General features: G+C 55.5%; 3 protein-coding genes across 3 annotated transcripts in view; all 3 read right to left on the bottom strand.

Annotated features, from left to right (window-relative positions):
- On the bottom strand, window positions 1–1506 carry ST6GALNAC6 (ST6 N-acetylgalactosaminide alpha-2,6-sialyltransferase 6). The gene is made up of 5 exons (XM_086625204.1): window positions 1492–1506; window positions 1173–1352; window positions 572–969; window positions 270–377; window positions 1–190 (listed from the first exon to the last, which is right to left on the bottom strand). The coding sequence occupies exons 1-5, from the start codon at window positions 1504–1506 to the stop codon at window positions 1–3; spliced, it is 891 nt and encodes a 296-aa protein (XP_086481330.1).
- A 3301-nt stretch (window positions 1507–4807) lies between these two features.
- ST6GALNAC4 (ST6 N-acetylgalactosaminide alpha-2,6-sialyltransferase 4) lies at window positions 4808–6441 on the bottom strand. The gene is made up of 5 exons (XM_086625227.1): window positions 6430–6441; window positions 5893–6063; window positions 5322–5734; window positions 5081–5188; window positions 4808–4997 (listed from the first exon to the last, which is right to left on the bottom strand). Exons 1-5 carry the CDS (start codon window positions 6439–6441, stop codon window positions 4808–4810), a joined length of 894 nt encoding a protein of 297 aa, XP_086481353.1.
- Window positions 6442–17024: 10583 nt separating this feature from the next.
- EEIG1 (estrogen-induced osteoclastogenesis regulator 1) overlaps window positions 17025–26828 on the bottom strand; it is a 34146-nt gene continuing 24342 nt past the window's right edge. The window contains exons 5-12 of the mRNA XM_009977545.2: window positions 25662–25778; window positions 25114–25160; window positions 22286–22443; window positions 21001–21105; window positions 20546–20735; window positions 20236–20357; window positions 18828–18897; window positions 17025–17934 (exon numbers count right to left, since the gene is read on the bottom strand). Coding sequence (XP_009975847.1) covers window positions 17889–17934; window positions 18828–18897; window positions 20236–20357; window positions 20546–20735; window positions 21001–21105; window positions 22286–22443; window positions 25114–25160; window positions 25662–25778 — 855 coding nt within the window. The 3' untranslated portion in view covers window positions 17025–17888. The remainder of the gene's footprint in view (window positions 17935–18827; window positions 18898–20235; window positions 20358–20545; window positions 20736–21000; window positions 21106–22285; window positions 22444–25113; window positions 25161–25661; window positions 25779–26828) is intronic.

The raw sequence follows: 26828 nt of genomic DNA, 5'->3' as shown, positions 1-26828 counted from the left end.
CTAGGGCCAGGCAGGGTGGGAGAAGGTGATATTGTAGAGGCCGGCCCAGCTGGCAAAGACCCGCTTCTCAGTGATGAAGCGGTGGTGGTTGCCCTTGCGGCTCCGCTCGTTGTGGATGTAGGTCGTGCACTCATCAGGGCCCTTCGGCTCGTAGTAGTGGTAGGGCAGACGGTGCGGTGGGGGCCGGCGGCTGCAGGGTGGGAGGAAGCGTGGGGTGAGCTCCACGGTGGGACCAGGGGGTCGAAGCGGAGGCTTGGAGGTCTCCTTACCCGCAGTAGTTGGGTGGCACCATGCCGTAGACGTGGACGGTGTCACACAGCTCCACCGCGATCACCATGGTGAACCAGCCGGTGCTGAGCCACGAGCGCGACTTCTCCCTGGGGAGGAAAAACCGGGGGGCGGACAGGGGCAAGGTGATGTGGGTGATGGACTCCCCCCAAGGTCCACAACCCGCCCTGGGAACCCTCAGCCTGGTGCTGCAGCCCAGCCCATGGAGGAGCCCCAAGAGCCATCTCTGCCCCAGGGACCTAGAAAAAAGGGGGACACGGTGCAGGAGGTGGCTCCAAGGTACCTGTCCTTCCCCGTCTCCCCCCGAAACAGGTCATCAAACTGCTTCATGCGGCCAGGGGAGACGACGTAGGCCGTCATATTGGGGAAGGAGGCACTGACACGTTGGATGATTTTCAAGAGGCTCTTCTGCATCTTGGCAGGCGGCCCCCAGAAGATGAAGATGGTCTCTGGGGTCTTGTTGACGAACTCCTGGGGCCGCTTGAGGACACGGTAGAGGCTGGAGTGGGCCACCACGCGGAAGCTGGTCTTGTTACCCACATCAACCTCGTAGCCGGTAGTGGGAGCGTCGTTCATGCGGATGGTGCACTCGGCCCTGTCGATGGCCGTGCCCAGGCGGGTGCCCAGGAGGTGGCTGGAGCTGGTGACGATGACGCACTGGTGGCAGCGGGCAGTCAGGGTCTGGGGACCACAAGTGCCATGAGCAGGTGACTTTTAGCGTCGCTGCGACCCAGCAGGGAGGGATGAAGCTGGGACAGGGGACAAGGCACCGCCATCCCCTGCGGAGCCGCTGTCCCACTAGAGGGAATGATTCGGCCAGACATCGGCGGAGGGCTGGATCCTGCGTCCTCCACTGAGGCCGGACCCCACCGCCCAGCTCGTACCTTGTTCCCACAGACGGGCAGGTACCCGCTTTTCACGCCCCACTTCTTGAGGTCGGGGGGCCGGCGGGCTCTGCCCCGCAGGCGGCTGTAGGGGAAGACCTCGCTCCCGCTGCCGGAGCTGTAGATGATCAGCAACATGATCAGGGCAAAAAGGACCCCCAGGGCGGCGGCGCGCTGGCTCTGCGGGTGGGGGGAGAGCGTCAGCCACTGCCCCCATCCCACGGGTGTCAGCATCCATCCCCGCTCCCGGCAGCATCTCCAGTGGGATGGCTGGTGGCAGGACACCCTGCTGTCCCCACGGTGATGCCCTGGCACTCACCGTGCTGCCACTCATCTCTCTGCGCCGGCCTTGGTGTGCAGCGATGGCCGGTGTCCTGCAAGCACCTGCAAGGCACGCGGTCAGCCCCAGCACTGGCCCCTCACCACCACGCTCGGGCTCCCACCTCCAGACTGCCGGGCTGGCGAGGATACAGGATGAGCCACGGGGCAGCTCGGCTTCGTTGTGCCGGAGCAGATCCCCAGTGTGGGCACCCAGCCGGGCTCTGGGGTTCCCTTTTCAAGGGGAGGGCAAATCCCCAGCACTGGTGCGGGGAAGGGAAACACGGTGAGCAGCAGCTGAGCAGGCTCCGTGTGCGGAGAGGCTGAACCTGGATCATGCCAGGGAGATCCCTGCGGTGGGCTGGGCTCCAGGGAAGGATTATCCTCTGCCGGTGGGGCCGAAGCCACTCAGACCCACAGGGTCAGAGAGGGTAAACCTGCAGCTCACGTGGGGAAATCCCATTAAAACAACCACCACAAGAGGCTTGGACAGAGTGAGGGAGCGAGGAACTGAGACCTGCCCAACTCGGCTCATGCATGGGCTCAAATCCAGCCAGAGGCAGCAGGGACCTCTCCAGCCCCGGGGCCCGAAGTGCACCCCGAACGCCCACCCCCAGAGGGACCTGCTCTAACCCCCACTCGTCCGGGCTCGCAGAAATGGACTGATCTAATTTATTTTTTACAGCCTTCATTAGTGAGTCATGGCCTCTCCTGGAGCACTCAGAGCAATTCGAAATTTAAAAAAATAATTGAAGGCACTTTACTAATTGCTCTGAGGGAGCAGGGACGGAAAATTACGCAGCAGCCTGGGCTCAACCCCTGGGGAGACCGGGGACCCCGACGGGCAATCAGGGCCAGCGTGGGAAGGTGCCAACCCACCGGAGAGCTCAGGCATGGTGGGGGCAAAGGGCTCTCGCCGCGCACGGGCTGGGGGGCACAGCCGGGACCCTCGCTGCTGCCGCCGCCCCCCACTCTGCCCCCTCCGTGGTGCTCGGGCCACGGGTGACCCCACAGCCGGGACCCCGCGGGCCTTACCTGGGCAGGGGCTCTCATCTGCAGCGGGCGGCGAGCGGCGCGGGGGGGGCCGTCACCTCCTGCGCCCCGCGGGCTGCGGGGGGCTGCCGGGCCCCGCCGGTGAGCACGGCCATGGCGGCGCCCCGGGGCTCACATCGCTGCTCTGCCGGGGAAGGGCTCATCCAGACCCGCTCCCCTCTCCCTGCACCCCCATGTGCCGGTGTTCCCCCAGCCCCGGATGCAAACCCTCCCGCATCCCGGGAAGAGAAAACCCTCCCCCGGTCCCCCGGGATGCGAACCCTCCCCCCCCCCGGTAGGCAACCCCTCCCTGCTCCCGGGGTGCAACCCCCTGCTCCCCAGCGCGCAGCCCTCACCCACCCCGCGGTGCAGCCCGCAGCCCTGGAAGCGCCAGCCCTCCCCGGCAGCCCCGCTTTGCAGGAACCGTGCACACCGGAGCCCGGCCCACCAGCACGGTGCGCGCCCCCGCCGTGCACCGGAGCCGCGGAGCGGGGGCCGCTCCTCCAGCACCGTTTCGCCCCCCGCACCGGCTAAACGGGCCCGGAGGGGAGGCGCCGGGTCCACCGACCGCTCCGCAGTGCGCCGCGATGCTGCCGCTGCCGCCCGGCCCGCGGCCGCCGCCGCCGCGCGCGCACGGAGCCCCGGGAGCCGCGCGCCGCCGGGGACCGGGAAGCGCCGCTGGGGTCCTAGCGCCGCCCTCCCCGCGCCGGGCGGGTCCCCTGCGGCCGGGCCCGTTCCGCCCCCGCAGGGCACCAGTGCGGGCAGTGGCGGGGGCGGGGGGGGAGGAGGAGGAGGCGGCAGCGCTGCCCGCCAGTGCCAGGAGCAGCACGTGGTGCCTGACCCGCTGCCGGGCGCAGGGCCGCATTGTCGGGATGCCGCGGCCTCCCCCGCGCTGGCCGCGCAGCCCAGGGTGCCACTGTGGGAGGTTTCGTGGGGCGAGGAGGGGGCTCCACCGCTGCCAGGGCCCTGCGTTCTCGCAGCGGCGGCTGAGGCCTGTCCAAAAGGATTTTGGCTCTGCTGTGCTGGCGGTGCCCTTCCCTGCGTGGGGCTGTGGCAGCTGGAGCCCCAGCTCCGCGGGCTCCTCTGCTGGCACTCGCCTGCGGGGAGCTGCCCTGGCAGCATCCCCATGTCCCAGCCGACTTGCTCCTCACTTGACCCAGCACTTGGCCTCAGCTGAAATGGGAGCGAACATGGATCCCTGTGCCCCTCCTGCTCACCCCCAGACACCGCCAGGCCCAAACATGTGGCGTCTGTTATGGATTCGAAGAGCCGTTGTGGCGGTTCTGCGCAGCCGGGCTTGGGGCTGCACACGTGCCTGCAGGGTGCCCAGTCTTCTCTGGGATGCAGGAGCTGGCGGCCATCCTGCCTGCAGCTCGGCAGCACTGAGTCCTGTGGGGCTGAGGATCACCCCGGACACAGTGCGAAATCCACGCTGGGCCAGCACCCATACTGCAGAGACGCAGCCGCTGGTTCCCAAATCATCTCTCCCACTGGCTTTTGGCACCCTCCTCCGTGCTCAGGCTCAGCTCTACCCTCTCATCACCTCCACTTTGTTATTTATAGCCTGGCAGGAGAGCAGGACACGATAGCCCTGCGACCAGCTGCCATCCCCTATCCCCACGTCCCACAGGCACAAGGGGCACAGCACGGGGCACCACCAAGTTAAAAAAGCTTTTAATGGCTACGTTTGCTTTGGTCTGTATCCAAGGGCACTTGTGACAAGGCAACTCGGAGCGCCCAGGGCACACATGGCCCCTGGACTTCCAGGCACAGGGGCAGCCGGAGCCGCAGGGACGTGTCCAGCAGTAGCAGGACGGGTGGGCCCGGCCCCAGCTCCCCACGTCCCATACCCAGTGTCGGGTCTCAGGGCAGGGATTGCGGTGGCACTTCATCCCTGGGAGATGCACCAGCTTCTGGCCCTGGTGCGGCCAAGATCTCCTGCCCAGGAGCCCAGCAGCGTGAATGTTTAATCCTGCATTAAATATTCATCCCAGTAGAGCGGGCGGAAAACCTTCACGGTTGCCCTGGGTCTATCCAGGCAGGCGTCTGGAGCCAATGGGGCTCCATGGGTCCAGCTCACACCCCCCTGTGCACTGACATGGGGGGTCCCAGTCCACCCACTGGTTGGGGGAACTGGCCCTGCTGCTGCGGAGACAGAGACTCCCTGCGCTGGGGCTTGGCAAAAGGCTTTCACCTGTGGCATCAGCAGAGCCGAGACGCATCATTGCAGGATGAGAGCCACCCTGTGGCCGGGGTCTCTGTCACCTCGTCCCATGGCTGGCGCTCTACCCACCTGCCCAGGACGGGTGGGTGAAGACAATATTCCTCCTCTTGGCCCAGCGGGAGAAGACAGCTTTCTCGGTGATGAAGCGGTGCCCGGCGCGGTGGGCTCGCTCGTGCACCAGGTACATCCTGCACTCGTCCAGCCGGCCCTTCTCGAAGTAGTGGTAAGGCACGCTCGAGTGGTTCTTCTCCCTGGTGGAAGGGGACAGGGTGGGCATAGGACTTGGGGGGGACACCGAACCACCCCACACCTGCACCCACCGCTCCCTGTGCACCTGCAGTAGCTGTCGCTGACCATGCCGAAGACAAAGATCTGCTCGCACATCTCCATGGCCAGGATCATGGTGAACCAGCCTGTGCTCAGGAAGGAGCCGGACTTCATCCTGCAAAGCACCGTGGCTGCGCTGGAGTGGGTGGCATGGTGCTGCCATCCCAGCTGGGCTATGGGTGCCTGATGGGGGGAACGGGTGCTATGGTGGGAGGGCCTGACAAGGTCTCTTTGAGAGCCAGCGGTACCTGTTCTTCCCCGTCTCATTCTGGAAGACATCGTCGCAATACATCATCTTCTCCTCAGTCAGGGTATAGATCTGCAGGTGGGGGTATCTCTCCATCACGTTCAGCAGCATCTGGTAGGTCGAGCCCACTGGCTCCCGGTTCATCTTCTTTGCTGGCCCCCAGATGACATAGAGGGTCTCCTGGGACTGCTGGAAGAAATAGGGCTGGTTCCTCAGCAGCAGCGGAACGCTGGTGTGCGACACCACGCGGATGGTGCTCCGCATCCCCACGTCGTCCTCGTAGCCGGCGGTGGGGGCATGGTTCATGCGCAGGACACACTCGTGCTCGTCAATGGCCTGTCCCAGGAACGAACCCAACATCTGCCCCGAGCTGGAGACGATGGCGCAGCGGCGGCACAGCGCTCGCTCCAGAGGCTGTGGGGAGACGCGCCGTCAGCCATCGGCTCCCCCTTCCCTCCCGCAGCAGCTGGACACACCGCAGCCCCATCCGCCCTTCCCTAAGGAAGGGGAAACTGAGGCACAGATGGGTCGAGCTGCCCCACCAGCCCAAGTGCTGCCCCATTCCCACACACCTTCCCGTCGGGGACGCGGCTGTACCCCTGGAAGCTGAGGACGGAGGACGGCACCGGGCTGCCCGACTGCCCCGGGGCCCAGCAGCAGGCCCGCAGGCAGGCGTGGGAGCACAGCAGGACGTACAGCACCGTGACTGCCGCCACGCACACCAGCGTGAGGAAGACCCGGACCTGGAAGCAGAGCGGGGAGTTTTCTCCAGGCCTGGCCACGTGCACCGGCCCCACGTCGGATCCCGGCAGCCTCGCGGTGCCGTGCGGCCCCTCGGAGGAGCGTGTCGGGGCGCGGGCGAGGGGAGCGTCGGGGCCCGGGGCCTCGCTCGCTTCCCGCAGGCAGCGACGGCCCCCGCGCCGTGCGGCCGCGCTCGCGGGGCCGGGGCTCCCGTGCTGCCCGCGGGGACCGGCGGCTGCCAGGCTGCGCCCACCCCCAGCACCGCTTTCGGGAGGAGCGGCCCCCGCCCCGGTGCCGGTGCTGGCGGGGTCGCACCGGCCCCCCGTGCCCGCCAGAGCCCCGTGCCCTCCGTTCTAGCGGGTACTCACCAGCGTCTTCATCCTCGGGGGGCTGGCGGGTCGCCCAGCAGGGTCCGGGGGTCACCCGGCGGGTGGGGGCTCGCACCCTGCACACAGAGCGGGCTCAGCGGCGGCATCGGGCGAGCGGGGTGCGGGGGACCCCCGAGGGTGGGATGCCCCAGCGAGGCCCTCCCCATCCCCAGTACCCCAATGCCCAAGATCCCTCCCTCCATGCCTTGTGTCGGGACCCCCCCGGGGCCGGGATTTCCCCATGCACCCCCGGGTCCCGGACCCCCTGGAGTCCCCCCGTGTCCCCGTCCTGCTGCGGGGCCCCGGGGGCGCAGCCCGCCCGGGAAGGGGCGGCCCCGCGGAGCGGCACCCCCGGTACCGGCCCCACTCACCGCGCCGGGAGCCCGCTCCGGGTGCCGCATCCCGGCCAGGCGACACCGGGCTGGGGCTGGTGGGGCCGCAGCAGGGCGGAGCGGAGCGGGCACTGCCGGGTCCGGGCCCGGGCCCGCCCCTGCCCTCCCGGCTCCGCCCGGCTCCGGCAGCGAGCCCCGGCTCCTCCGGCGGCGCGTCCGCACACCAGCGCCGTGCGCCCGGGCCCGCGGCTCCAGCACCGGCACACAGAACCGACCCCAGGAAAGGCGCCGGTACCCATCCCCTATGTCCTGGGATCAACCGTCCTGGTACCGACCCCGGCACCCACCTCATGTGCCCCGGGACCCTCCCCACGTGTCTCTGAACCAAGCCCAGCACCCATCCCATGTGTCCGAGGACCAACCATCCTGGTACTGACCCCAGCACTCACCCTGTGTGCCCCGGGACTGACCCCAGCACCCATTTCTCTCTACACCTGCTCTGCCCTCTCAGGCTTCCCCCCAGGGCGGGGGTCCCTGCAGCCAACCCCCGTGTCCCAAAACCCCTCTCACATCTCTACACACCACTGGATCCCAGCCATACCAGACACTGGTGAGCTCAGGCACGGCGGTGATGGCCCAGGGACGAAAATGATCCAAAAAGGCTCAGGAGCCGGGCACAAGCAGGCCTCCTGGTCCTGTTCCCCATCTGGTGGCCCCAGGGGGCCACTCATCACCCACAGCCCCTCATGCCAGGGCCAAGCTGCAGAGCACCGGTGAGAAGCGTCTCCAGAGCCAGCTGCCTGCTGCCCATCTGCTGAAAGCAGAGTACTGGACTTTGTTTTCTCTGTTTTATTTCTTTGTTGACAGATAGGAGAGGTAACCTTTAAACTGGTCCCAATCCTGTTCCCTGCAGACTCCAACCAGGAGGAAACAGGTGACTGGGACATCGCTGGACTCTGGAGCAGGAAGCAGTGCCCGGGAGGCACACTTGGAGCTGCTCAGAGTCATGACCAGATTTTCCTCCCTTTTGTGTCCCTCTGCCCCAGCTCAAACCCACCTTCATGGGGCAGGCTAAGCCATGTCCAGCAGGCAAGGGGCTGGGAAGGGGAGCGAGGGATTCCTCACTGGGAAAAAGGGCAGCAGCAAGACACAGGCAAGGGAAAACGGGGATGGAGGACTTGGCTTCAGGGAGGGTGCACAGCCCCACACTGTGCCTGGCAGCCTCCCTAAGAGCTGGAAACAAACCTCCAGCCAGAGCCTCGCCTCCGGGCCGCTCACTGGCTCCAGCCACGCAGCAGGTTAAACCACAGCCAGGTTCGGCCCAAGACCCACAGCACCCGGGGTGCCCCTGAGACACCAGCATCACCGCCTGGCAGGACGGGAGACAATGAGACATGCTGCTGCCTGGTAGGGGATGTTCCCAGTACACGTGAGAAGGACCAGAGCACCTCAAACCTGCCCTCCTTTCGCTGGAGCTACCCCAGGCTGGGTAAAGTGGCCCCGCAGCGTGGCAGGGCCAGCACAAGGCCAGAACCCAGCCAGGTTCTCTCTGGCACTTCCCTGCCTGGCTCCACTGGCAGGACAGGTCCCTCGGTAGGACCTTCCCCAGGACGGCGTCAGGCACTGCCAGGGCCACGCAGCGGAAACCATCCTGGCAGGCCGGTGGCACCCCTTCAGCACAGGCAGACAACAGGGACTGAGACCTTGCGGAGCTTTATTGAGGGTGATCCTGCTTGTTGTGGTCCGGGGGGAGCTGCCAGGGCACCACAACCCTGCAGCAGCAGCTGCTGCCAGGAGAGGAAACTCCAAGGGCGGGGTGCCACTGGAGCAGCAGCTGCTGCCAGGAGAGGAAACTCCAAGGACAGGGTGCCACCACACCTGTGATGGGAGCTGCACCCATCAGCAGCGAAGCCAAATGCTTCCCTGTGACCCAGGGCACCCGCTCACCATCAGCTGGATGGCTGCAGGAGGGGACACCGCGGGCAGCAGGGGCACTATCTCCATGCCTGGCCTCCTGAGGGCCCCTCTTCAGAAAGGTAAGAGCCCACCAGCACCACCACTAGCCCTTCCAGCAGGCAGATGGAGAACGCGAGCCTGCCTTTTCCAAGCTCAGTCTTGCTTCTTTCCTCTCAATCTTGAATCCAATTAAAAAAAAAAACAACACAAACCATATGTAAACATTTAAAAAAACCCAGAAGGAACAAAGTACTGGACAGACCAAGAGCAAGGGGGAGGATCACCCAGAGGCTGAGCAGCGGGAAGGGGTCACGGCTCAACTTGCACTCTGGTGGTTACAGCTGCTGGACCCTGACAGCTCCTCTGGCCAGTCCAGGCCGAAGCACAGCTGGCACAGGCAGTGCCAGCTGGGGAGCAGGTCCCTCACAGCCAGGGCTCCGGTCCATCCCTCTCTCGATGAGCCCCGGAGATCAGTTTTGCTTCCATTTGGTCAGTAAGTTGCAAACTACAGGCGGCTTCGTCCCTGCAGGAAGGAATGAGGGAGAGCACAGCCAGCTCGGCGCTGAGCGCTCCGGGGGAGCAAAGTCTTTTCCTGGTTATGTGGCCACAGGGTGGGCACCTTCTCCTCATCTCTCTCAGCTAGGCCTTCAGTCCGATTTCTTGGCAGGTTTCCTGCTCTTCCACATCACGACCATTATAAAAACACCTACCAGGGGAGAGAGAACAGATTCAGCCAGAAAACTTCTAATTATGGGCACTCTCAAAAGATAACGAGAAACAGAACCTCAGCAAGAAACAATTCCACTGTCCAGACACTCAAACAGCCAAAGTTACACACAAACACCCTCGTCAAGAGCCAGTGCCAGTCTGAGCTGCAGCAGTAGCCCCAGAGAACGTGTCATGAGTGTCACACGTTAGCTAACCCCCTAGCAAACCTCTTCTCTCGTCCTAATTTAGAAGCTCCTAATTAGAACACCAGAAATAACTCACCTATAAATAGCAGCAGCAGCAGCCCAGCCACCACGGGGATGATAACTGCGTACTCCCTAGGCAAGAAGTACTGGTGGATCCCATGGTCACTGTCGATGAAGGGCTGCAGGAGACAGAGAGGGGTGTCAGCAGGTGGGCACAACACCAGGACAAGTCCTCGACACCTGCAGCCTTGTGGTTTCACAAGCAGGATGGAAATATCAGGGAGACAGCTAAAAAAAGGGTGCCCAGACCCGCAGGTGGCACAGCCCACAGCTGCAGGGACGTGACAGCGGGTGGGCAGCGAAGGCTTCGGCGCTCAGCAGACGACTAGGGGCAGCTACACCAGGCTGGCACAGAAGCCTCCCAGCTGCGGGGTCCCAGGGTGGGCACGGCTGCCGGCCCGCTTGGTGCTGAACAGCACATCCCCGGACTCTCTGCCCTGCAGAAAAGAGCAGCTGACACCAGCTCTGGCTCATGGCGATCCCACCAGGATCCCCTGTGGAGGCCAGTGGAAGGCTCTGGACACTAGAGAGCAGTGTAAGGATTCCTACGCAGCAGGGAGCACACCTATTCGCTCCCAGGAGTCCGGACGGTGTAAACATGTATTGGACAGCAGAGGCAGCCGGTGCAAGAGGGGAATTCGAACCTCAGAGGTTGGAGGGGAAGCTGCCAGGAGTTCAGACCTCGGCCCAAAGCTGAACCAGGCCTCTCATACCTGGAAAGATCAAGAGGAGATGTTTTCTTTCCAGGAATAAAACGACTAATGACGCCAGCTGATGTGTCCCTAGAAGTGGGCAAACTACTAGGCTCACAATCACTTTTCCAGAGCTCTGCATTCCCTAAACCCTCCTCCTCCCTACCAGGCTCCAGATTTGGTAAGCATTGTCTCTTTTCTAGGTTTCCCTCGGGGATCTCCCACCAGAACCAGGAATCTGGATGACTGCAAACGTGAACACCACCACCACCACCACCTCCAGACGGACCAGGCTCCGCTCAGTGCGCCGCGGGTCTTACACCAGCCGGGTCAGTTTGTCTGAGAACAGCAGGGCAGGCGGCACGATCAAAGCTTGGTCTTGCCCAGGCAAGGGCAGGCACACCCAGAAAGGGCAAGGGCTGCGCCAGCAAACAGATGAGCGCCGCCCTGAAATTTTTAACCGGGAAGCTGGAAAGGCACGTGGAAACATCGGCACCTAAACAAAGCCTGGGCTAACACCTGAGTGCAAAGTGACTGGGATTAAACGGCCAGAGGAGACCCGTACCAGTATGATGATCCAGAGGGTGTAGTAAACAAAGAGAACGAGGCTGAAGGCAACCAAGCCGAATCCAACCGCCTGGTCTGTTGCTGTGGCCTGCAGAGGGAGAGAGAGTCAGAGCGGGACCTGCCTGCTGCGCCGTCGGCACGGGAACGGTTAACGGGCACCTGCTGCGTGTTCAGCCCCAGATTACGCGGCCGCGGGTCTGACACGAGAAGGGGAGGGGAGACCCTCCGCCGCGGAAATAACCCACCGCGAGGGCGGCGGGGAGAACGGCCGGGCCCTGCCGCCGGCCGCGCTCCCGGAGCTGCCGCCGGACACAGCAGCTCACAGCCCCGCAGCTCTGGCCCAGTCCGCTCGAGTACCGACCCCCGCCGGCACCGGCGCTGCGCCGGACGGGCCGCCGGGACGAGCCCCCTCACCCTCACGGCGTGCCGGGGCGGGCGGCGCCCCCAACCCCACTCACCATGGCGACCGACAGCCTCGGCCTCCCTCCCCGCCGGCCCCGCCCTTCCGGGAACAGCCCACCAATCACCGCGCCTCCAGCCAGCCCCGCCCTCCCCTCTGCAGGAGACGGCCAATCAGCGAGGGCCGCCTGTGTCTCGCGGCATGGTGGGAAGCGCGGGCGCGGCTCGCCCAGAGCATGACGGGAGGCGCAGTCCCGGGGCGGCGGCTCCGCCGGGCCCGGCACGCAGCGCCGAGAGGGGCCCGTTCCGCTCCGCTCCGCCCCCCCGGAACGGGCCCGTTCCGTTCCGCCCCCCCCCCCCCCGCCCTGGCGCGGGGCCCGCTCCGCTCCGCCCGGAGAGGCGCAGGGGCCGTGCCAGGCGGCATCGGGCCCCCGGGAAAGGACAGGGCGGCCACTGCAGCGCGAATTGTGCACGCTGTGCCGAACGACGCTGGGGAAGGCCAGGCGTGAAGCTTCTGCATCTCCGGGGCCAGCACCTGGTGCTGGGAGAGGACGGTTTCCTTGGCAGCCGGGTGCTCTGGTTTCATCAGCCACCTGCTGCATGCGAGTTCCGATGGAAGTGACTCATCTTGAAACCAGCCAGCTCCAGTACCCGAGATACTCACGCCCAGTGCTCCAGGCGTCTCTCCACACACACACACTGCGGCTGGAGGAAAGAGAAAAGTGAGACCCAACAGCCGCGGGATACAAGGGATCAGGATCGTTTGAGGGAGGGGAAGCAGCTGAGGGAGAGGAAGGCTCTGCACGGGACTCCAGGGTGCAGCTGCCCAGTACGGGTGGCGGAGGCCCTCCAGCCTTGGCACGCATCAGCAGCAAGGACCCAGGCACTGAGTTCAGCTCAAACCTCCGTTAATGGGCTCGCTCCTCCACGGTGGAAGAGGAGGGGCTGCCCCTGCACAAGCCATTCCCTGGCACCCCCCAGGGCTGCAGCACCTTCCCCCAGGCCAGCCTGGCGAGGTGGTCCCACACAGGGGCGAGGATGAGGCCGCTCAAGCACAGTCTGGGCTAGGACATGAGACATTGCCAGCGACTTGCACCGGTTCACCTTCCCCCTGGATGGCAGGCTGTTGCTCCCACCAGACTTTTGCAGTGCTGCCAGCTGCCCTCTCCAGCCCTTGCCTGTCTGCAGGGAAGGGCTGGCACGGATCTCCACTCCCAGCAGCCAACGAAATTCTGGAGGGCAAAGCTAAATCCTATTCCAGGGCCCTGCATGCCAGCAGGCACAGTCTGACCCTTCTGCTTCCTTAGCAGATCCTTGAATACATTTACAACAAGAAACAAAGCAAGAAGAATCATTGTGAAGTACCAAAACCCTTTATTTTTCCCCCAAACCATAACAACATTTGACATTATATTGATTTCCTCATATATTTGTTATTTCTCTACGTTAGGAACCAGATACAGAAAATACAAACACGATCTGTTGCATTAAAGACGGCACAGCATTCCGTTAGAAAAAGAAACAAAAAACTAGAGGAGCAAGATAAAAATGGTGAAAAATAGTCATTCCCTCCAGCCCAAACTTTCCAAGAATCATCATCAAAATAGAGCAGTGGAAGTAGCTTCTCTTTCTAAACGCACTTCTGCTTTAAGAAAAAAGTTAGATTTATCTTTAGATTTCAAAGTAAAAAAATGTTAGACTATCTTTCAAGCAATTTTGGAAGTTTGCATAGACCCATTCCCTTTCCAAAAATATCAGCCATCTCTCTATAGAATCTGATATAAATCGAGTGCACGCCTCACCTGAAGATCACCAACCTCAATCAACTTTCAAGAAAATAAAACATGATCTCCCCTTCCCCTCCCTCCCCCCACAAAAATATGGGCTCTACTGTTATTCCTTGTGTTTGAGGCAAGTTACGAGGCTCAGCCACACTTCTCGCTCAGAGCTTCACCCAAATTCCTTTTTCATTTCCCAGGTTTCCATGTCCGCTCCCTCCCAATGGGGCGGGGGCGACGCAACGTGGAGCGGCAGAGGGCATCGGGCTCAGGTGGCACGGGTGGGCTGACGGACATGACGCAGCTCTTGGGAGGGAAGCGGTGGGGAATTTTGCCCCCAGCAAGGAAGTGGCTTTTCAAGGACAAACAGCTGCGACCAGGCAGTGTTTGTAGGAACTCGCTCCCGGGGACAGTGAGCCTTGTCCACAGGGCTCAGTCACCAGAGCAAGAACTTGTTCAGCTAGAGACTAGGTGGGGTGGCAGGGGACGGGGCAGGAGGGGCAGAGGGTAAGTCTGCAGCTCCTGGGTAAGGCAGCGAGGAGGGGAGCGTGGGGACCCCTCTCCAGGAGGGGTGTTTAACCTAGTGCTCTAGCGTACCTGGAGTGAGGTTTTCCCAGAGGTTCACAACAGCGCGTGCAGAGTCCAGCTGCACAGCCACCGGTTTAAAAAGAAACAGCAACGACAAAATAAATAAAAAGTCAACCCCTCCTACTAAGATGCAAATGAAATATGTATTTCTTCAGGTCTCGGCCTGGTTTGGAACTCTCTGAAAACTGAAGCAAACGTTTAAAAGGGCTTATTAACTTTCTTCAGGGGGCAAAGTGATGCGGCAATGAGAGGGGGAGAGATGACACGCCTGCTGCCCATCACATCGAGGGTCAGGACAGCGCAAAGGCCCCATTTAAAGTGCCGACCATACAAGAGAAGATGGAGGAGCAACACCCTTCTCCCCTCTTCTTCCATCACAATTTCCAACTGAAACCCATCTCCTTCACCAAGTCACAACTAAGCCTATTCTTTTGGACATTCACCCAGTTTATAATGTTTGTTCTTTTTTTTAAAAAAAAAAAGTTAGTAAAAAAGTTACATTGAATTTGCCAACTCTTTGCAATGGGCTTCCACCAACTAAAGGTCCAGAAACTGAGAGAGCAGAGCCCACATGTTTCTCCTGGCCCCAAGACTGGAGCAGAGAGCCAGCTCTGCTCTCCAGGGTCGGCCAGGCGTGAGCAGCCCTGCTCGCCAGCAGAGACCCAGGGGATGCAGAGTCTTGCCAATAAAGTCCTTTTACTTGTTTAAGCCACCTCTGAATCCCCTGAGCAGGGTAACAATGTGGGGAAGAACATCCCCCCCTTCAGCGCCCCAGGAATAAAATATCAATGAAACAATAATGCAGTCAAAAAAACACCAGCCTGCTGGGTTTATAAAAAAAAAAAATTTCAATAAACTTCACAACAGAAAAAAAAAACAAACCAACAACCCAAAGGAAACTAGCCAGCGGTTTGGGTCTGGAAACTCATTCACTTAAATGTTCGAAGTCCAACAAGGAACAGATGGCAATGCCACAGGGAAAAAAGTGCTCGCCAGACGCAGCTTCCCGAGAGACGGCCGTGGGCCTGCGGGACAAGCAACCCCGCTTCCATCGCTATCGCCTCGTACGCTGACCACCGGCCGGGGACCGCTGGGCATCGCTCTTGTTCGGACGCACAGCGGGAGCTCTGTGTGGGATCTAGAAACAGGAACAGACTGCTCCTTCCTCCCTCCGGGTCTGCTCTGGGTACTCCAGCCCTGGCTGTGCTGCACCAGGCTGAATGACTAGGGCTACTTTCTTATTCAAAATGAGGGGTAGGGGAGCTAAAAAGCTACATAAAGACCAGGATCTGTGGAGTCAATAATAACGTGGAGACAAGGAAGAGATACTCTATGAGACACATCAAAAATGCAAGCAGTGATGTGCCAAGCTGCTGGAAGAGAAGCCAGAGACGTGCCCAGGTTGGCCACAGCTATGTGATGGAGCAGGTTACGCCTCTGCCAGCCCAGGAAGATGAGACCAGCTTTCTGAAAAGCTCAACTGCTTCTTCTCTTGCTTCACTAAGGAGAGATTCCTCTCTCTGTCCCACAGGGGATTTCGTGACATGCTGAGCTGCCAGCACCCCGGAGCAGCCGACTCTTGCCAATGGGAGCCCAGAAGAAAGCCTTGGGTTCCCAACTGCTCTGACAGTGACTGCCATTGTTTTTCATGGGAACAAAAGCAAAGCAGCAGAAGCGAGCTGGGTTTTGGCCTCTTTCCTGGCTTATGTTTGCTCCTCTCGAGTCCTGGTTGGACCTGATTTCCCAAGGAGCTCCGCTGGCCCCTGGGGACCAGCAGGTGCTGGGGAACAGCCTGAGCCTCAGCTCTGCACAGCCGCCTGCAGACAGGGCAGAACACCCCCTGAGCCTGCTTCTGCCCTCACCCTGACCCAAGCACAGCGCCAGGCCAGGCCTGGCTTTCTGGCACAACCCCAGGGAGAGAGAAAAAACAAGCAGTTCTCCCCTTCCTGCAGACACGAAGCAGCCTAGGAACAGGGCAGGATGCTCACCAGCCTGCTAGTGAGTGCCAAACCTACCCAGACTGAATGAAGAAGAGATCACCATTAAAAAACACCAGCAAGTGTGAAAGAGTTTTTGTTCTAAACAGACTGAAAAGATTCAACACTTTTTCCCTACATTGAGCCAAACCAGCGTGCTGTCTGTAGCCCCTTCTTACCCTAATCCAAATTTAATTCCCTTTGAAGGGAAAGGGTGAAAAAGATCCATATCCTATACGTTGTCTGTCCAAATACAGAAAGAAACCTCTTGACTTGAAGAGAGAAACAGTCAAAACAGAGTAAGCAGCTGTATAGCTTTGCCACACTGCCTAGCATCCTCCCCATACAGCCATCCTTAGCTAGCAGGGTGGGGAAAAAAAATATAAATCAAGGCTCTTTAATTCCTTGTTTCTCATTCTGCCAGTATTCTGCCCTTTTCCAGTAGCTCATCTGCATGCATTCTGGGCACAGAGACTACAATTAATCATCTTCCCCCCCCCCACTTTTAAAAAAGGCTTTACAATAACTAAGAATTTGAACAACAATGTGATCAGTTACAAATCTTTCCTTGCTGAATGGGACAAGTGTGTGCCTGCGTGTGTGCATGCACACGTGTGTCAGAGGAGGGCACGTTCCCAGCCATGCCCGGGAGCGTGCATTGCTCTGAGGGCACGGCCGCTGGGTGCTACTACAGTACACCAGCAAAAGAGGAAAGGGCACTACACAGAAATAGCTTATCGGCTGAGAGTCTCTCCAGGAAGGGCTGCAAGCACAGCCTGCTGACAGCCCACAGCTGGAGTCTGCCTAGATCCTCGTTCGCAATTCAGCTGCCAGGAGAACCTGTAAGTGGGAGCTGAACGGGACTGACATCTCTGCCACACACTGCAAGGAAAAGAGGCAGCTAAAGTGTCAAACAACTGCAGAAACCAAACCCAAAGAAGAGCAATTGAAAGATCAACCAGAAAACAGTTTGAAGCCTTGACAGAAGAGTTCACTCGCCACGGAACAGATAAGAACGGCTAATATGGCTAGCGCAGCAGAGAACACCCAGTCTGCCTTTGAAGGCAGAGACAGTGGCTTCTCCCCAGCCCCAAAAGGAACCAGCTCAGGCATAGAACCCTGCTGACAGGGCAAGAAAGGTCAACCAACACCAATTCCCTTACTGGCCCAGGCCAAGAGAGGCAACTGTTAATCACCACGATGGAGAGACCATTGGAGTTAACTGCATCCTGCTCTGGCCCAGGGAGGGCTACTAGATAACCAGACTCTCTTCACACTCCAAGAAGGGCAGTTCCCTTCCTGAGCCAAAAAAAAAAAAAAAAAGAGGCTTTGTATTCCAAGCTCCTACAGTGACTATTTGCTGAATCGGTCCAGCGAACAGGGATTACGCTCCTGGAACAGCAAGTAGAAGCCTCCTCCAGGTAAAATGTGGAACCTCTAAAGTGCTCCTGCTAATGCTAGTAGATGAACACTGCCCTTCCATGCCCAGCAGTGGAAGGGCATAATGCAGTTAGTGGTATAACAAGCACTAGCATTTAACCGTTCAACTCCCATCTGGATTGTGGTAGTTTTCTGAAATGCACTTTTGGGAGATATTTCCTATGAGAAGAGGACATTTAGGGGTTTAAGGGTAGGAAGGCGAAGTGCACACCATAGCATACCTTGTTCAGTAAAACCGTTGCCTTGGAAGGTGATGTTCCCTTGCAGAGTCAACGGCATAAAGCATCCTGCAAGTGGCCATCTCGCTGTGTCACCAACAAGCAGCTCTTAGTTTGGTTAGAATGGTTTCCCCCTCCCTCAGTGGTTTGAAGAGTTCACAGTGGTATAACCCAACGTTTTGGGGAGACAGAAGCTGAGAAGTCCCCTGTTGCAAGTGAGTGGGTGGAGTGAGGGATGCAGATGAGCAACATCCTCTAGGACAAAGGATAAGTCCAACAGACACCTTGCGTCTGATCAGAAACAGGGGGAAGGCAGGCACTGGAAGAACTGGGAAGTGGAGAAGGGTAATGGCAACGCAGGGAAAGTGCGTGATCTGGAGTGGTCTCGGAGTAGTTCTGCAGTGCAAATGTATGGGGAGGGGTGTGGAGAAATCCCTTCTGGAATGCTGCATGAAGAGAGGTAAAGGTTGGCATCCATGTGGCAGCGGACTGGGTAGGGGGCCTGTTTCCAGCAGCTCTACCCTGTTCTTCATTCACATTTAGTGGGTTTCAATCACCACTGGCTCGTAAACTCCAGATGAGACCCTGGAGAGGCAGAGGAGGGAGAAGATGAGAAAGTCAGGTTATTTTCCTCAGTCACTTAGAGCAAGTGAGTTCTTATTCAGAGTGCTCCACTCAGAAACATCACCCTCTAATCCCACACAAAATACTGAAAATAATGAGTCAGTCTGGCGAGAAGTCAAGCCTCACAACACAAACCAGACAGCTATGTGGCAAGCTAACACCAGAGCACTTGAAAGTGCTGGGTGTAACTCATGAATCCGTCTAAAGGACAGAGAAAAGGGGGGAGTATCCCGTGCAAAGATCCAGTGTTCCTGGCTTTGCTTTGCTCCCAATTTTGTCACCAACTTGACACATCTTTGCATTACCATTATTGGTTTTGGTTTTTCTTTTTTACATCTCAAAAGGCTCTGTAAAGGCTCAAACTCAGCTAGCCAAGACACTGTTCTAAGAGCTGTTGTGGCAAGAAAACGTTTTATTTGTTCAGAAGTCTTTTATGAGAGAGCAAGCCCTCGATGAGGATGGAGGAAGCAGGGAAAAGGGACAATAAACCAGGCTGCTGCAGTTTTGCTGCAAGCCAGCAGGAGGCAAAGCTCCCTGCCATCAGTGGGGCACAGGAGCAAACAGGAACCAACTGCTACCATTTCGTCCTTTCACCCCTTACTTCTGTTCTTGGATCTAACAACTAGGATCATATTATCCCTCTGAGCTCCTGCTGAGAACTGCATTCATACTCCAGTGCAGCTGTAGCCTGTCACCAGAGGGATCTCAGGGGTGTTAATGTGGGAATAAAGCCACCATGTGGCACATGATGTTTAGAAATCTCTCCTGTAGCAAAAGGTGAAAGTTTCCCAGGTACAAAGAGATAACTAATGTCTCTGGAGCGCCAAAGTCTGCCGGCCTTTCAGGAAGCCTACCTGTTTCCCAGCTGAATACCACTCAACGTAGTTGTTCCATCTCTGCTCACAAACAACCTCAGGTTACTGTCTGCAGATAGAAAAGGAAGTAAAACATCAAAATCCAGAACTACCGACTGCTGCCAGGTGCTCCCCTCCCAGCTGCATTACACAATGGTCAGCACAGGACCAAGTGCATTTCTGGGAATGCATGTGCACGCTTTCTGGTGTTCCCACAGTAACAGAGCCCCTGGGAACACTTCTTCTTGCTCTGAAAGGGAGCCCCACGTACAAATCAACCACAGCATTAAGCTTTGGAAGAGTAAATGCAGAGGAATTAATTCAGTGATACTCCTCCAGCTACTTCTTTTAAGGCAATTCCACTGATGCAAGCTCTCGGACAGCTTAAACATGTGAACAGACAAGATGTGAGATCTCACGCTGCTTTTGTAGGCTCACTGGAGGAGAAACTCAGCCTGTTCTGCTGGTGAAAGGTGGCTACATTCAGTCTAGTTTTAACCCATACTGAGCAAGGTGTAAATCCCCATATGGTAAGAACATTGCCATATGTGATGATTTAAGGTGACTAACTACAGAAGTACTAACAACAAGCTAGGCTCAGGTTTAAAACGCATCAAAAAACCCCTCGACTAGATGAAAAAGATTGATTTCTAGGCTAAACTAGAAAATTTAAACAAATGCAGTGATATTAGTTTTCTCTTAACAGATACTGTGACTGCAATGGAGAAAATCCCTTCTTAGGCTCTCGCAACGATCTGATGGCCCGTGACCCATCTTTCTTCAGAGATGTGCTGTTTTCCCTCCAGTTGTGCTCTCCTACTTTCATAGAATCATAGAAAGGTTAGGGCTGGAAGGGACCTTCAAAGGTCATCTAGTCCAACCCCCCTGCAAGGAACAGGGATATCTCCAACTAGATCAGGTTGCTCAGGGCCTCGTCCAACCTGGCCTTGAACGTCTCCAGGGATGGAGCATCCACCACCTCTCTGGGCAACCTGAAATTGTTTATTATTTTTAAAATTATTTTTAAAATTATTTATTAATTTACTTTAATAAATACCCTTGGGCTGACCCTGCACAAAGGCCACTAGAGCAGTGCAGACAGCTGATGAAACTGATTTCCACTGCACTGAAGAACTGGTGTTTTTCACAGCTCATCCTGTACGTTTGAGCTACCATTCAACCTCTGCTGTCATCTGTAGAACAGCAGCAAACACTATTTGCTAACGGATTTGTAGCTCTCAAATCCACATGGTTTGTTTACCTACCACAGAAACACCTAGCAAGCACTGAAAGCAAAGTGCTGTCAAAAGGAGAAAGGAGTCCATGGCAGGTTAGATCTGACTGTGAAAGCTTGGCAGCCTTGCTAAAAGAACAGCCGAGACACCCCTTCTGAGACTACTCCTCTCACCTTCAGTATTGCTGACATCTGTGAAGTCCTGACTCTGCATTATTTTCTCCACTATATCATCAGCATCGATCCTGGTGTCATCCACTCGGGTTGGGTGACTCTCTACTGAATCCTTTTTCCTCCTGGGGAGAGAAAATAAATGGAAAACTTACTCAGCTTTTCAAGATGCAGACTTCCATATACTCTCCTGCTTCTCTTGGCAATAGCCTCCTTCTCAGCAGCTACAATCCAACCTACTGCTACATGAAGACAAAGGAGTAGATTCTGTCTCCCCTTCCCAGAGAAGGAGCTTTGCTCCACAGTTACTTACCGGGAAGGTCTATCCAGCAGAAGGGCTGGTCTGGGGGGGCGAGGTGGCTTCTCAAGTTTGTGGTCCCGCTCTCCCTCAGGACACTCCACTGTCATACTCAGCCCTCCAGACGCACTGCTGCTGGTGGAAGTATTCCGGCGATGGGTCAGGTCGGACATACTAGAAGAACGGGAGTGCTCTGTGCTGTAACCTGCAAACACAGAGTGATTAAAGCCAGATCTTCTCCCCTTCCTGGCAGCACAGTTAACAGGCAGGGCAGCTTGAAAACAGCATTTCTGCTCCCACATACCGAGGTTTAGACATACACCTATAAGCTCATCTGCAGAGACTAAACAGGAGAGTGACATTACAGAGCAGGGCGAGAGAGATGGCTGCACATCACTCTCACAAAAGTGACTGTAGGAAAGAAAATGGATGGGGCCCGTGCTGGCAGAACCGTGCGGATCAATGGTTACCAGAGATCTTGGACTGCTGGCTGGCATAGCTGGAGTTTCGCGAGTGCCCCGAGTGGAAGACTTCCTCTGGGCTGGACAGGTTCTGATCCGGTTCTTCTGGGACACCTGCCAGGGAACAACAGGGCACTCCATTTATGCTGTAACCAAGTCAGCACAGTGCCCGCTGATCACCTTGGGCTGGAGGCTGATCTTGGAACACTAGGTGAAGGAAAGGACAAGTCTGTTGGCAGAGCCTTGCTGCACAGGCTAGCACAGAGATAAGAAGCAGCTGGGGACCAGGGAAGACGATAGTGAACTTCTCCGTCAAGTTTATCACTAATCCCAGCATCCAGTGCCTGAATTCTCAAGCACCTCTGGGGGCTTAAGGATCTAGAAGGACAGGTAGTGTCTGAAGCTATCCATAGTTAAAAGCATTAAGCTAAGACCAAGAAAGTATCAAATGGCCACTGGCAGTAAAGCATTACAACCTCTGTCTGGGTGCTTCTCCTGTTACTATCTTTCCCCTTCTATCACTGGTGAGAGCACCCATGCCATTTAAATCACATCTGAATACAGATGATACAGAAATATTGACATTTCCTGATACAGAAACCTCGGCATAACCTTTGCTCCTTTGCCATCGTCCCTGCTTGTCTCTCTCACAGGAAGCTTATCCAAAAGTGCACAAGTGTAACACACTAGCCAGCTTTTTAAGAAGAGCACTTGCACAGAGTGCGAAGTCACTGAGGTGATGAGACTAGAGTGCTATTTTGGTGCAGTGTATCGCCTGCTCATTTGGAATGTGCTGGGAAGGAAAAAAAATCTATGGGAAAATGCAGTGCCCTTGAAAATGGGCTCATACAGAAGACAAAGAACTCTGCATCAGCAGCTGGAACAAGGCCATTAGACCTCAAAACCAACCTCTAAAACCTTCACAGGAACTTTTCTAGAAGATAAGTCTAAGAAACAGAATAGCTGAGTGGTGAACAATGTTAAGTGTCATTGAACACAGCAGACAGCAGGGATGAGTGCAATACATGAATTATTATATCCCCAGTAAAAAGAACAAATTGCTTCATCTCTACTAACAGAAACATGCATGTGGCAAAGATTCATCCTTCCTTTCCTCAGATGCACTTAATAGATGGCTTTGTTTTTCTCAGTTTTCTTAATGAGCAGAGGGGTGAGGATGGGTGTGGGAAAACATGAAAAATTAAAGAGTTTCTGTGCTTGCAACTGCTGGGAAAAACAAAAGAGTGTCCAGGCACAGCCAAGCATTGCATGGCTCCAGGACAGGCATTCATACCCGAGCTGAGAATGGCAGCTCTTGGCTTGGTCTGACGCAGGGAGCCAATCGTGGCTGAACTGCTGCTGCTGCTGCTGGTGGTTCCCTCGCCCTTACAGGTCAGCTGCAGGGTAGAGTCCTGTCCCGGTATGGTGATGGATTTGGCGGTGGAAGGAGGCCTGTAATCAGAAGTGAAGAAGGTTAGAAACTGCCAGGCAGGGGCCAGGAATTACCCCACTGCGCTGGCAATTCCCACTCTGTTCTATCAAGAGGGTTCCCCCACCTGCCCCTACCCTTTGTGGCGGGGGGAAGCTGGCAGCCCTCTGCAATTAGTGGCACAGAGTGATACTGGATTTTGTTTTCCTACAGGCAAGACTCGGGTCTTCCCTACCTTGTACTGCATACGGACTGCATTACAAGGAAAAGCAAGTTTCTGAGGTAAATTAAAGAAAAAAGGGACCATTCAATTATTCAATACAGGACAACAGGCTCAGAGCCTGCACTATCCTCCAGAAGACCATCCAGAGCTGCCCTTTTCCTCCAACATGTGTCCAGTGGCCAGCTGGCTTCACAAACAGGAACCAGTTTGCTGTTGTTCAGCTCTCAATTCCAGCACCCTTTCGTTACACCTTTCTGACTCGGGTCAAAGAGAAACCTTTTATCCCAGCAACCTCAGCTCCCTATGAGAATACTTTCACAATGATCAAATAACTTTCCCATTTTTTAACTGACGATTAAACTCCTTTCCAGTGAGACTAAAGTGTTTTTCCAGCTGTCGAAATTATTTTTCTGGTTATTCTGCGTGCTCCCAACATCCCTTTGTAAATGCTGACTGCAGGGCAGAGCAGTGAGTGCCTGGAGCCCCCTCCCTTCCTCCAGAAATGTTTTTGGGTGGAAGCCACGGCATGTGCAGTGTGGCAAAGTGAATATTCCTGTCGCAGTCCTAACCTCCCTCTAGCCCTAAGTCTGAACTGGAACTAAGGGATCACATTATGCTTTTTAAGTGAGGAGTGAGAAAGAAAAACTTTTATTTGTCTCACTTGGAGCTCTGAGGGAAGATGCTACATAAGAGGACCTTTGCAGTATTTTGGGAGAAAAAATAAAGCACTGAGAATATTTTACATGGGCAGCCAAACAGCCATAGAGGTTTCAGGAAACCCACAGCGTGCCTTCACCAGGAAAAAAAAACAACCTCTCTAATCACGTTATCACTGATTTACACACAGCCGGGTACTCTGGGGACTTTGCTTTGCAGGTTAATAAGGTCTTTACAGCCTTAATCAAACAAAATGTTCCCGCAGCAACTGTTGGAGCAGCCCGTAGCTCCATCAGCTCAGGAAAACAGCCTGCCCTGCCTCCTGCACAATGCCCAGGAGGAGAAGGTTCATCTGAGTGCTGCAGAAAGTCAGTGCTCGGAAGCAATTTCCCAGCACAGTTTAATTCCTGCCTAATCCCCTAATGAGTGCCATTTCTCAAAAGCTCTGCTGATTAAGGACTATTCTACATGCAAAGCTTCCATTTTTAGACGTTTGCACATCGTCAACGTATAAGGAAAAAACGGGAATGACTGCAAAAATCCTTTAAGAAAATTAGGAGGTTTGACTTTCAGACTGCCCTTACTTATATTAAATGGATATACATGTCCAATTCTGTATAATTTTCAGGCACTCTAACAGTGGGACTTGCTTCCACAGTGAAGGCGCAACAGGTATTTTTGTCAGACATATTATTGCCAGATACCCTAGTACCCTAGATTTAAAACATCTGTTACTCTGTTACAAAGTTATGGTTTAAGATATCCAAAACTTCTTTACTACACTTCCTTCTGAAGCAGAAATTTTTCAGAATCAGATGACATTGCATTTAGGGTTTGAAAGTCTCAGAAAACGCTGCAGCACTATGAAAAGCCATTCACAAAATAAACCAACCAAAAAATTATGTAGCATTTTATAACGAAAATGCAAGCTAATTTACACACTTCAACCTAGATCCTAAAATTAGCCCTTTTAGCCCAGAATACCACTACTACAAGAGATGGCCCCAAGGTAAAGCTTTCTTCTCTCACACTGCTGGGAGTCAACACAAAACATTTATATCAGCACATGGCACTCCTGTACAGCCACGCACCTCACAGCACACTAGGGCAGGCTGGCTCGGGCTGCGGAGCTGTTCTGCGGTCCGAAGGTACATGTTGCTGGTGTATTTGTTAGTTGATCCCTCAACAACTCTTTAAGCCATAGAACTGCTTCATAGCTTAACTGTATTTATTCTTTCCTATCATGATGCATTAAAAAGCACATGATTGCAATTTCTCTGCTAATAAACACAGTGAGCCTGGGTCCCTGTAGAAAAAAAAAAAAGAACTAAAACCTTTCAGCCTTGCAGTATTTTTGTTACTGTTTCAATTCAAGATCTTCATGCTGTGTGATAGGTGCTGAAGTGCATCCATTTCCAAGACTATTTTCTTCACTGACCTTTCCCTTCTTGGAAGTCAGCGAAACCAACCCCAGGGCTATGAGAAATTCTATCCTTCATGCAAGACATGAAGTTTGTTATCAACGTCCATTACTTTCCAAAACCTAACTGACACTAGCAGCGAAAATACTGGCACAACCAATAACCAAGCTGGGAAAACCAGAGCAGAGAACAAACCAACCAACAGAACAGGCTTGCTTAGCTATTCTGGCTGATTCAACAATCCAGACCACCAGTTTCAAACTTTCCTCTGTACTTTCCAACATCAAGGGCATCTTTTCCCTCTCCCCATCAATTTTAGTCTCCAGCAGAGAATGGCAAAAGAACCAGGTGTCCTGGTCTGCCCATAATGAGGAGAGCACTCAGAAACTCACGTTTTGAAGCAGGGGTCCCCCGAGAGCAAGGACATTCCGATTGTGACCTGGAGAGGAAGGAAAAGGCACATTGTTAGGCACGCTGTGGTGAGCTCCTCACTTTCCAACAGCCAGGAGGTCAAGAACTAGGTGTAAAGATTAGCAACACCTAGTTCCTTTCCAAAGGAAATCAGCTTCAGGGATTTAGCAAGGTACTCCTCCCCTCTCTGCCCCAAATCAATGGCATCAGGAGTTCCAAGTTGCAGTGGCTCAGCACATCAGCCTGGCCACCCTGACGATATTCTTGGAACTTTTTCCCCCCCTCCTGTTCACACTTTCTTTAATGACAAAGAACGCTGTCGAGGGCCATTGCTTGGCCAAATGGATGCCAAGATATCAAAAGGCAACTCTGATAACGAGAAACTTCCCAAGTCAGACTAGGACCATAAAAGCAAAATCCTGTCAGGGTACATAACGCGACTTTCTCTCAGGCCCAGCACTGCACTCTGGCTGCCATCCTTCCCAATTCAACAGTAGGATTTCCATTGTAGCAGCACCAGCTGCTGTACCTTTAGTATGGAATTGTCCTGTCGGGTGTTCTTCGTATCATATCCTTCCAGCAAGCAGCAACGGACAGTGGATCCAGAGCCCGCAAATTCTGCCAGATTTAGATCAGCAAAGCCCAGCTGTAGCCAAGAAAACAATAGAAGGGAAGGGGAGAGAACAAAAATCACTCAATAAAGGGATACACGGTGTCACACAGACCAAAGGAAGAGAGCACATCTGCAGGGGCAGAAACAGAAGCCAGTATGCACGTAGTTGTGGCTGTGAAGACCCCTTACTCTCAAAGATGGGCAGGGTCACATTCCTAATCCCAAGCCAGGTGGACATGGAGACCTTCAGGAAGCCAGCCTGGTGCGGAGGAAGGAGGTACAGTAGCAGTGCTGGCCAGGACGGTGTTAACCAGCCCGCAGTGGTTGCATAACCAAGGACATGGAAAGCACTAGGTCAATGATGTGGAAAAAACAGAATCACATACACACAAACATAATAAGGCACGCTTTGTATCGGGCCACCCCAGAATGCAGTGGAGCATGTGAACCAGGAGATGAAAGGATATTGTTACAGAGGAAAGTGACACTGTCCTGAAAAACAACACCGAGACTCTCAGCACAGCAAACTGGAAGTCCAGAGCCACGCAGCAGGGCATATGCCTCACTCCACAGATGCAGCTGCTGGGCTGGGGGGCTCCTGGAGTAAAGCTTCCTCAACGATGCTGAAATTTAACTAGCAAGTGGTATGTTTGACAGGCAGAAGGGAAGAAAAATATTTGTAGAGATCTAGTTGTCAGCCCTCTAAACCTTCTCTAACAAAGGGGAAGCAAATAGGGAAGGCGACAGAAAGGTGGAGATTACAGGCAAATTCAAAGAGGGTACTGATGCCTCTAGAGTAAAGACAAACACAATGAAGGGTACTTTTTTTTTTTTCTGCTCTAATTCCTGGTGTATGAATACAGTGTTTTCCTCAAAGTAAAAGCTTCTTTTACGCAGAACTTTAGCCTCAAAAGTCAGTCGTGTCTCATCTAATCTGATGAGGAAGCGATGCTGTACCCCATATTTGGCCAAATCATCCAAGCATGGAGAGTCTGCATCACTTCAAGTCAGCTGCCATGAGAACACGCAGAGAAGGTGGAGAAGTAGCAGCTCAGGCTTAGCTGTTACTCTGTGCATTGCAGT

Source organism: Tauraco erythrolophus, chromosome 22 (genome assembly GCF_009769465.1).
Source record: "Tauraco erythrolophus isolate bTauEry1 chromosome 22, bTauEry1.pri, whole genome shotgun sequence".
Taxonomy (NCBI): domain Eukaryota; kingdom Metazoa; phylum Chordata; class Aves; order Musophagiformes; family Musophagidae; genus Tauraco; species Tauraco erythrolophus.
Note: the sequence above shows the minus strand (reverse complement) of the source record. Positions and strands in the feature narration are given on the sequence as shown.

Bases quoted from the DNA above. Each gene is read 5' to 3' on its own strand.
- ST6GALNAC4 (XM_086625227.1), bottom strand. The intron at 5,735-5,892 runs GTGTGTGGGAAT...GTCTCCCCACAG, and splicing joins GCCGCGTCCCCGACGGGAAG to CCTCTGGAGCGAGCGCTGTG. The intron at 4,998-5,080 runs GTGCACAGGGAG...CCCTTCCACCAG, and splicing joins GTCAGCGACAGCTACTGCAG to GGAGAAGAACCACTCGAGCG.
- ST6GALNAC6 (XM_086625204.1), bottom strand. The intron at 970-1,172 runs GTACGAGCTGGG...TGTGGTCCCCAG, and splicing joins TGCCCGTCTGTGGGAACAAG to ACCCTGACTGCCCGCTGCCA. The intron at 191-269 runs GTAAGGAGACCT...CCCACCCTGCAG, and splicing joins GTGCCACCCAACTACTGCGG to CCGCCGGCCCCCACCGCACC.